This window comes from Priapulus caudatus, unplaced genomic scaffold (assembly GCF_000485595.1).
Source record: "Priapulus caudatus unplaced genomic scaffold, Priapulus_caudatus-5.0.1 Scaffold815, whole genome shotgun sequence".
In the NCBI taxonomy this organism is placed as follows: domain Eukaryota; kingdom Metazoa; phylum Priapulida; class Priapulimorpha; order Priapulimorphida; family Priapulidae; genus Priapulus; species Priapulus caudatus.
In genome coordinates, this window is record NW_014577876.1 from 92,194 (window position 1) to 103,262 (window position 11,069).

Sequence of the window (11,069 nt, forward strand, 5' to 3'; positions counted from 1 at the left end):
AAACAGTGAGATTTACATGTTTTGCATAAGTGTCATGTCATAAAAGAACTGATTAATTTTTAATGCCTATATTCGTTCTCACAAATTGATATGCCGAAAATAAGCTATTTTATATGCTTAATGCAATACCATAAAATTATTCTAGACTCGCAGGCAAAGTAGAATAATCATGTCGTGAAATAGCACTATTTTTCCCGTTTTTCCGTTGTACACTCTAGGTATTATTAGCTCTTGATATACATAGGTATCGTTATCAATTAAATCTCTTTGTTACCGTACTGGAAGGGTTAGGTGGTGTATGGACTGAGGAGGTGTGAGAACAGGAACGCATTAATTACGTTTTTCAGCCGGGAATGGACAGCGGTTGTACGGCTGTCGTGTGCCTCATACACGGAGACGAGCTATACGTCGCTAACGCCGGAGACAGCCGCTGCGTTGTGTGCCGCGCGGGTAAGGCCATCGACATGTCGGTCGATCACAAACCGGAGGATGAGCTGGAGAAGGTATGTGTTGCATGCGACTACGGTAGCATCCCAGTTGGCCTACTCCCATTTCGCCTACACCCATTTTGCCTACATCCCATTTCGCCTACTCTTATTTCGTCTACTCTCAGAATCGGCAATGTTCCCATTTCGCCTACTCCCATTGTACTATTTCCCATTGTACTCCCATTGTATGTTCCAATTTTGTGTCTCCATTTTTGTCAAGTTGTGTTCTCATTATTTGTATCTATGTTTTCTTCTGATTCCTGTATATCATCTATAGGTCATCATCATCATCATCTATAGGTATATCATCTGTAGTCTATCTATGCCAATCAAAACCATATTTTATTATTTATAAATGATTATAGATCATTTTGCGTTTTGTTAGCCATTTTTCGTGGAAGCAGTGGGGAGCAGGTGCAGTTAATAAAACTGGCATAGAATGTTCTATAGCCCTGCGGCAACTGTACGCGGGCTATAGTCCTAGAGCTAGCATGCATCTAGTTACATGTTCTTCTCATTTCAGAAAGCATTCGACAAACGGCTATTTACCTCCTCCCGTCGTTTGACCCAGCGACCACAAGGACTCTCCTCTAGGATTTCACTTTCTTCATCTTCGTCTTCAGACTCATCACCGGTCTGTTTGCTTTTAGCTACATTTGTATCTTTATCAGCACCAGGATTATCTTGCGTAGCCATTCTCCCGAATACAGGCCTAGTGTGTTGTAAAGAAGATAACGTTAGGCATGTAGTAGAGCAAGTAGTGGAGTAAGTATTATCTCGAGTTCGTTTTCTCTGACCAATAACCCACACAGCCGATTTATATCGATTTGGTGTTGGTTATAAAACTAACTCGGACTACATAGATAAGTGCAGACCGCTGCATGTAGCCTATGTCAAAGCAGCTCCAAGAAATAATTATATAATGAAGACTTCATGTTCCGTGTACGGTGTATTGGCGTACAGTATCGCAGCCTGTGTAGGCCCTAGTGTGTAAGTGTGTTACGTGTGTACATCTGAATATTCTATCCGAGTCGTGACGATTAAAAACTTATGAGCAATTATTAAATGCACAAAATGGATACCTTTTGACACAGGGGCGATGTAAGAGTGTCCAAATTCTTGCAGTCAAACAATACTCGAATAATTAAGATCAAGAGTCCATTTACAAACATTTACCGGACTTCGTTAAAATTCTAATCGAATGCCGCCGTGGATCCTTACCAGTGCTGCCACTTGGCTCCAGCGGGGTTACCCCACCCGCATGCTCAACGTTTCTGGAGCTAATTTTCCCATACGTTTCCCTAAGTATGCTCTCTCTCACTATGTAGAGATGAATATCATGTACGTGGTTATTTATCAAATAAACAAACCAACTTCATTATAATATTATTAATAAATAAGACTGGTTGTTATTATAAATATAATGCCTATGACACGGGCCGTCGACGTGACGTCACCGAAACATGTGCCGCGAAAATCGTGAGGAAAATACACGCGATTTCCCCGGTCATGAATTGTGATTGAATAGCGCGAGTTCTAGTATTAAATTTATGTTTATTACCAGTTCAAACAAGCGCCTTTATTCGAAGGGGTAAACATGGGTGCTTACTTATCTGAGCCAATCACGGAAAAGCACTCCGTCGATGAAGAATTGGAACACATCACGTATGGAGCGTCGAGCATGCAAGGGTGGCGATTGTCACAAGAGGTATGATTCAGTGATTCAGTGTTTGAAAATACAGTAGCTAAGTGAATGTTTTAACATGTTTTATTCAGTCCTGTATATTTATTTAAAATCAGATATTGCATAATGTTTATGTAATTCTATATTCTGAAATACTAGTTGCAGTAGCTGACAGTGTCACTGTCAGTGTCAGTGACAGTGACACGAAACTTTAAAGCATAGCTGCTGTTGTTAATACTATAATAGGCCCTACAGCACAGGCACTTGGAACGTCTCAATAAAAAATATTAATGGTAAATAAACACGAAATGTACCAAAGTCTTAATGTTTCTCTACTCTATTTCGCCTATAATCGCCTGTAAATGCCGGTCAAATGCTCATCTGAAACACACAAGTACACCGCACGCCCGCCCTGTGCTGCGTGCAAAAACAACCTGAATAAGAGAGCAGGTAGGAAAGCGGGATTGAAAAATTCGTACGACGCTCGCTTCATTTCACACGATCACAGAACGAAAACAAATTCTCACACTGTAACACGAAACGCGAGAGTCGTGGCAAGTGGCAAGGTATTTAAAACAAGAGAACAAATGCCATGTACGCCATTTGTAAATGTTTTGTTTTGTGTTATGATTGGTAGATGATTAATGATTTTGACGTGTTTTTCAAGAAAAACACATTTTATTCATTATTATAATATATAATATCACTATAATTGTAATTCGTAGTGTAAATGTGTTATTTTCATCTTAATATTAAAGTTACGAGAGTTAGGCTCTCGTAATGTTAAGAGGATATTTTCGAGGATTTTTCATTCTCGTAACTTTGCTATGTTTCTGTCAACGGTTTACGAGTGGAAGTTAATGTTAAGACCAATTTTGTTTCTGACAACGGGCCCCAGGGCTACTGCTGGCATTCACCACCTTCGAAAAATGTGATAAATAAATAACAGTGGAGATTTTACTACACTATAGATATTTAATAATAACAATAATATTAATAATAATAACACTATATATTACGATATGATTGGCAATTAAATGATTAATACTTTTTTTTTTTCATGAATGTTACAGGATGCACACAACTGTATTCCAGAGTTTGATGACAAAACATCCCTATTTGCTGTTTACGATGGCCATGGAGGTAAACAAATCTAATTTGCTTGTTATCACACAGTAACTGACTTGTGCATATATGTACTGTGTCTCCTGCTGTGCTGAACAAATGCCAGAAACACATAATGTAAAAATGTACCTATATATAGATTTAGTTAGCGATAGCTTATGATATAATACTAAAAATCTTAACTACTACAGTGTACTAGGTGCCACAAATACAAGTGAATCTGTTGTGTGTATTATGAAATGATGTAAATGCAATTTTGGTCTATCAAGTCTGTCATTCCAAGGCTTCCTTCTCATAACTTCATAAATAATCATTTGGTATCAGGCTGTGGGTTCACAGACTAAGATTGTTAAGACTGAGAACCATTTTCGTCCCACATTAAAAGTGGAAAATTAGTGGAGCTACCTAATGTGATATACCATCTCCTCTTATTCTAACTACCTGGCAGTGATACCTAATGTTCTAAATGATGGCATTTCCTGTAATACTATCCAGATGAGTCTGCAATACTATACAAATATCTATTATGTATATGTAACCATAAACAGCCTTTAGCTTAAATAAAATAAAATAAAAGTTTAATTGAAATGTTAAATGTTTAAATGTTTCTGATACATTGGGACAAATTAGCATTCATTTTAACGTGTTAATTTGACGTTTTCAGGTTCCGAGGTAGCGCAGTACTGCTCCATGTATTTTCCTGACTACCTGAAGAACAATGAGGCGTACAGGAACGGCAACATGGCACAGGCGTTGGAAGATGCTTTTCTTGGATTCGATGAAACGCTGGTGAAGCCATCCGTCGTTAAGGACCTGAAGGCAATAGCTGGCGTTGATGATGACGAGGAAGAAGGTAAATCTCATGATTAATAGAATATACGTAACAGGATGCGAAATTAACGGGAGTCTGGAGTCAAATACTCCCTGATTTACTGTCGGACTCCCTGATTTGACATGTGCAGGAGTCCGTGTGACTCCCTGAAAATTCTGCGATACTAACTAGTTCGTTCCGGAGCACGGCCTTGCGGAATTACCGTATTTTTTCAGCTAATGTCCAAAGAAAATTTGGCAGACGTGCAACTGCATGAATCTTAAAAATAAGCACATGTATGCGTTATTGTTAATATTTTTAATGTTGAACCTCAGACTGCGGACTCCCTCATTTTGCCGCGGACTCCCTCTTTTTGAGGGTAGGGAGTCCGTTGGACTCTCGTGTTCAAAAGTTAATTTCTACCCCTGAATATATACTGGTTTGTTTTAGTCTTACAGGGGTAGAAATAAGGAGAAATAAAGAGATGGTCCACAGGACCATCTAGTTTGAAATTTAGATGGTCCTCCTAAATTTTAGATGGTTCTCCTAAATTTCGAATTGTTCTCTAAAAGTAATGCGGCCTGCAAGCGTAAGAAAGAGATTTTACATGGTGATAAAATGGTTTAATTATTCACCTACAATGAATGTATCAAACGATACAGTAATTGTCTGTTCAATTATTGTAAATGGGACCAAAACATTCAATGGTCTGTCGGACCATTGCCTTTGAAAATCTGATGGTCCTCCTGGTTATGTGATGGCCCCGGACCATCGGGCCATCGCTTATTTCGACCCTTGCTCTTAGTATTTTAGTTTCGAACAGATACTAATAGTATATTCATCTGATGTTTGTATGTACAACAAGAGGTCAAAGAGTACTAACAGAGTTCAAAATGTAATAAAACTAAATATAATTGCAAATAGATTCACACGGGCAATTTTTTAAATCAGTTAAAATTGCTTGCTTAAATAATTCTGTAGACTTTGTACAGAAGATGGGCATTAATTAGCAGGGGAAGGGTCATTAGTGTTTTTAAAGTGATGAGCACAGCAATAGGCATCGCTACTGGTTTTGCAGATGACGAGGAAGACAAGGCTGCTTTGTTTGAAGAAGCCACCATGCCCCTTGAGGAACTCCTGGCTCGCTACGGGGGAAGTGCTGAGCTGCAATCAAAGAAGGTTGGTGCTTATGTACTGTTGCACAACCTTGTGTTAACTATCAGTGACAGCATTGATACTGCAGGTAGTCTACCGGTTTTCCAGCAGTCGACGGCCTGGAACCTCTTATGGTCCAGACAGTTTTACAGTCATGGAATTTCAAATTTACCTTAAAAATTTAAATTTTTAATTTGAATTTAAAAAATTTGAATTTCAAAATTACACTTCTTCGATTGCAGTCTATTTTGCCAGCTACTATGATGTGATAGTGGTAGTAGTTAGGGTTAGGGTGCTGTCATTTAATCTTGTTTATAAGTGAAAGCTGACGCGTGCTGGTACACACACATCTGGTATGCACACACATCTCTGGTTTGGAACTTAATCTGGTAAAATCTAGGGAATGTTCTGTATCTATATTTACTACATACGTATGCAGGCAGCAATGGTGCCAGCTATTAATATCAATAAAAGCACATTAACCTTTAAGTTTTAACATAATTAATAAACTGGACTTACTGGAGATAGTGCTGAAACGACATTAGTACTCACCTTGTTCTAGTTTTGCATAAAAATCCTAATGAAACATGAAGTATGACACTGCAGTATGCTAATTATGTGCTAATTATGTGCTAATTCAACAACTGCGCATTTTGCTCCGCCGACTTCCTTAAACAGTTCGTTTTCCGCAATTAACACGACGCGCCGTTTTTCGTTCCAGATGAAAAATCTCCAGGGCCTCTCCCAGGTGAAATCACCGATGCTGCGAGGAAAGCAACCGTTTCCCGGCGACAACGACGAGGGCGAAGCCCAGCTCCACAACGGCTCTGAAGAGATGGACGGCTGCATCCGCGAGTCCAAGGGCAAGGGCAAGGGCAAGAGGTCGAAGGTCGCCGACGTGAAAGCCGCGGGAGACAGCGAGGTCGCTGAGGTTAAGGCCGAGGCGAGCGAAGAAGCAAAACCGGAGACGGACGACGGTGAATCGGAGACGAAGCTCGCAGACTGCCCGGCCGTCGCCGGCGGCGACCAGCCTGACTCGACCAGCGCCGAGTGTGAGGCGGCGCCACCGAGCGCGGTCGCCGGAGATTCGTTGTCGAAGGAGGCCGAAAGCAACTGCGAGGACGCGGCGAAAGCCGACGAGAAAGCGGAGGAGACACCGGCGCCCTCGTCTAGCGTCGCGCAAAAGTCTGAGGCGAAAGACAGCGGCAATGAGGCGGCAAGTGCAAGCGCGGAGGCGGCGCCCTCCTGTGGTGAGCAATAGTGGTGTAACGGTTAACCGCGGTTTTTGCGCCACCATTTGGATATTCGAACTGTCGTTCCGTTTTCGGCTCGGTTTCGGTTCCACATTTTATATATACCCGATATATACGCTTTTGAGATACGCACACTGCGATTGGCTGATTGTAAACTCTCGGCCAATCAGCGAGCAGATAACATTGATAGACCACTTGCTACATGCCACGAGAAGGTCAACGCGTTCATTTTGTCTGCAAAAATGACAACTTATGTTGATCCGCCGGCCTCCTACAGATCTATGGTATTTATAAACCAGTCTGATTATTAAATTTGCACTTCTGTTTGCAGTTTGGTGTTATAAGATTTGTAATTGATCGCAAATATTCGAACCGAAAATAACCGAACCGAAATGTGAAAACCGAAAACCGAACCGAACCGTGAAGTTGTGATTCGTTGCACCCCTAGTGAGCAATCACTTTAATCATTGAAATAATAATATCTTTTTTTAAATATTAATATAATTAAGTAATATTATATTTCTGTTATATTTGCAGTGTTGTTGTGTTCGGTGTGGTTCTTTTGCACGAAGAGCAGTGTAAAATTGCCCACCATTATGACATCCATGTTAGAAGGTAGTATAGCAGATTTAAATTTCACCATAGCACTAACAACAAGTGCCGTGATTGCTTTCTTACTTCTTGTAGTGCGCCTACATTTCGACTAAACTAACCAGTGTAACCCGCCATAGGAACCTCGTCTGGTATGCCTCCTGTCTTTTTCCCATAAATCCCATGGAGTGTATGTATGTATAAGCAGACTCATAAGGTGCACATCCATTTGTCTTTTAGTTTCAGCGAGCTCGGCTGATGCTGATGAAGGTGCTTCCAAAACAGGCCAGCGATCAGCTGCTAAGACTATCAGGGATATGATTCTTAAAGCTGTGGCTGAGGCTGGAGGTGACGACGAAGACGAAGACGAAGAATTTGTGGCGAAGGAAGGAGAGGAGGAGGATGATGAGGATGAGGATGACGATGAGGAGGCAAAAGATGAGGAGGACGAAGAGGAAGACAGGTAAAACTGGAATGTTCTTCCACATGTTTGATTGTCTTCAAGGAATTACCGAAAACTGTGACTATACACAGTACTAGTAACTAATAAACAGCAGTTTATTAAAAATTTATGGACCTAGCCAGGGGTCGAAATTGGCGGTATCTTGATATTCGCGGGATAGTAGATTCTTGTGTTGGATACCAGATTTCAATGCTTGGTATCCCACCGGGATAGTAAAAAAAATTGTCAAAATCGGGAAAGTCGTTGTTGAGTTATCAACTTTATAGGGCAGCGCATCTGAGCGAGTGCACGTAGAGCGAGTGCGCGCTATCTGATCATAAATGTGATGTGTATACATTGTATCAAGCAAACCAGACAATGCGTCTAGACAATACGTCTGCAGTGTACTTGTCTGTGCATATCTGTGAATCTGTTTTCATGTTTTTTTATATAATAATTACATTACATATTAATAATTTTCAAATGCTATTATTGCATATTTAAAGATTTTGGATACCAACATTGTTTAAATTACTATCCAAAAAATGGGATACCAGATCTTTGGGGGGGGGATACCAGATTTCAATACCTGGTATCCCGAATGGATGCCATAATAAAAATCTAATTTCGACCGCTGCTAGCTATAAAGTCAAAGCATTAAATGGGTTATGTATCTCTTTCTGTTTGGTAGTCAGCATCACAGTTTCTTATTTTCTGTGTTATAGTGACGAGGAGATGGAAGAGGAAGAGGAAGAGGAGGCAGAGGAAGAAGAAGAGGAGGATGAGGCGGGAGACGGTGAAGAAGCCGGCTTGTTCATGCCAGACAGAGAAATGGTATATGTTTTAGCAGGTCATTTTCCATTATCTAACTGATAGGTGGTTATAGTGATGTCACGATCATTGATTATATTCGATCATCGGTTGAACAGTGGCTCGAACCAAGCGCTTGGTTATCAAAATCCATAATCGATTTCATCAAAACAAAACAAACAAAAAACAAGAGCGAGTAATGTCCCGCAGCAGGCCCACAGCGTGCACTACTGGAATAAACTATAGTAAATACGCAGAATTTTCAGGGAGTCATACGGATTCCTGGATATGTCAAACAGGAGTCCGACATAAATCGCGGAGTCATTGATCTCTCCCGACTCGCTTATAATTTCGGCACCTCTGTAATATGCAAGTGAGGTCGTACAAATGCCTCCCTCACACACTGTATAAACAGTCACACCCATGCCATACTGAGACGCTAGCCCCTAAAAACCCCCCCCGTCCACCCTGGCATGCTGACCACGTGCGTGCATTACAACGAATTCCATTCATCTCACATAAGATTGACGGTTGCTTCTGCCCTCAGATGCCGTCAGTGACGTATCCTTATGTCCCTACACGCAAATTTTTATGTCTGCTATATGTATCGTGATCACTGATATCGAACAGGCATTACAATACATTACCCTACCAACCGGTGACAGTAGTAATTAAATTCTCATTTCATTACCGATTAAAATTTACTATTAATGCACGTAAAACATCTACAGCTAACACTGCACCAAGTAGCCGGGGAAGAGAATAGGATGTTTGGATAAAGGGGGGCGGGGGGGGGGCTGGCATGAGGGGGGGGGGGGGAGTATTGTGGGAACGTGGTGAAGAGTGGTCATGGTGTATAGGCCTAGTAGGGGTAGGGTATGTTAAAACTGGGGGGGGGGGGGGGAGTGGGGGGGGGGGGGGGGGCGCCAGAGCCATTCAAAATTAAATCATCAAACCGAGTACGTTTTGCAGTATTAATAAGTTTATAAGCTAGCACATTTACATGACAATCTCGCACCTACCAATGGCCCCGAGAGAAGAGGTTGAGGGCCCCGGGGGGGGGCCGTGTGCACGGGGGGTGCTAGGGCGTGTGCGTGCGCTGCAGCGGGCGTGGGGCGCGGGGACGGCCGTTCTTTATCCTTGTCTAGATATAAATATCGATATAATATTCTCATCATTTCATAAAACCTATTTAACAACGAGTTTACACACACAGGTCAACAGTTGATCTAAGTTTCATACTTGTTTTTACTTCCTGCCGCTACTCCGGTCAATCAACGCTCATCAAACGAGTCGCATATAACCTACTGCACACATAAACAATATATCTTATATAAGATGATCGATAATAGAGCTTTATAATTGGCAATACTGCCTTTAACCTTGGTAACTTGCAATATGTAATACACCCATTCGTGATACCTACTCCCAATTCGTCCTAGCGCCTACAAATCATACCCAATTCTCAATTTTCGTCTGCTACTATACCGGTTCTTGCATCTAAACTATGACTCATAAGTTTACATAAATCGCAGAAAAAAGTGCGCTTTTGTATCACACAGATAGCAACTACAGAATGACACTACCTATAGACTCCGTATATAATGATCTTAGACCTATAATGATCTACAGGAATCAGAAAACAAACATAGGTACAAATAGATGAGAACACAACTTGACAAACAATGGAGACCAGCAAAATTGGAACATACAACGGAAGTAGCAATGGGAAATAGTACAATGGGAGTAGGCGAAATGGAATATGCCGATTTCTGAGAGTAATCGAAATGGGATAGGCGAATCGGGACGTAGGCAAATGGGTGTGCGAATAGGCGTAGGACTGGATCTACCCGTAGTCGCATGCAACACATTACGCTTCTCCAGCTCATCCTCCGTTTGTGATGCGACCGACAATGTCAATGGCCTTACCCCGGCAACACAACGCAGCGGCGCTCCGGCGTTAGCCGACGTATAGCTCGTCTCCGTGTATGAGCACACGACAGCTGTAGCAACCGCTTGTCCATTCCCGCTGAAAAACGTAATTAATGCGTTCCCGTCTCACACCTCGCTCATCCCATACATAACCTAAACCCCTTCCATAAGTAACAAGAGATTAATGATAACGAACTATGTATATGATATATATATATATATAGTTTCAGGAAATGAAAAATCACCGTTGCCTGAGACCAGAGGTCCATCTCATGTCACGTGACATGCTCTGCACCAATTACAACGCTGTATTTATACAGCCATATAACGCATGAAATATATTTAATCAAATCTTATTGCTTCCAGATAAAGCATTAAAACACATCACCACCACTTCCAACAGATGACCACAGAAAAGTGCTCTGTCAGACTTGACACTGAGAACATATTCTAAGTGAGTGGTATCATCTTGATAACCACCTAGTTTGTCAATCGTGTAATTAACACTAATCGATCTCGTTGGCACCCAAGTAACGCGATGGATCGGTTACAATCGTACTCGGTTTGAATGCCTGCGGTTGCGTACGTCGTATATGCTTGTTAGGGCCCTGTTTTACTGTTTGTTTTGCAACTGTTATACTACTGTTGTATAATTACATGTATGTTAATAGATAATAACTTATAGTAGCGATGATATCTCTGATTCTCATCACTTTTCCAAGATAATATACTTGTTCAAGGTTTTTACATATACTTTCATTTTTTAAATTTTTTTTTG

General features: G+C 41.2%; 1 protein-coding gene across 1 annotated transcript in view; it reads left to right on the plus strand.

The window, feature by feature from the left end:
• Positions 1–1,957: 1,957 nt before the first annotated feature.
• Positions 1,958–11,069, plus strand: part of LOC106813729 (probable protein phosphatase CG10417) — a gene marked incomplete in the record, with an annotated part of 22,096 nt that continues 12,984 nt past the window's right edge. Inside the window, 8 exon segments of the mRNA XM_014817942.1 lie at positions 1,958–2,196; positions 3,246–3,315; positions 3,962–4,150; positions 5,187–5,287; positions 5,985–6,513; positions 7,348–7,532; positions 7,642–7,646; positions 8,275–8,383. Coding sequence (XP_014673428.1) covers positions 2,086–2,196; positions 3,246–3,315; positions 3,962–4,150; positions 5,187–5,287; positions 5,985–6,513; positions 7,348–7,532; positions 7,642–7,646; positions 8,275–8,383 — 1,299 coding nt within the window.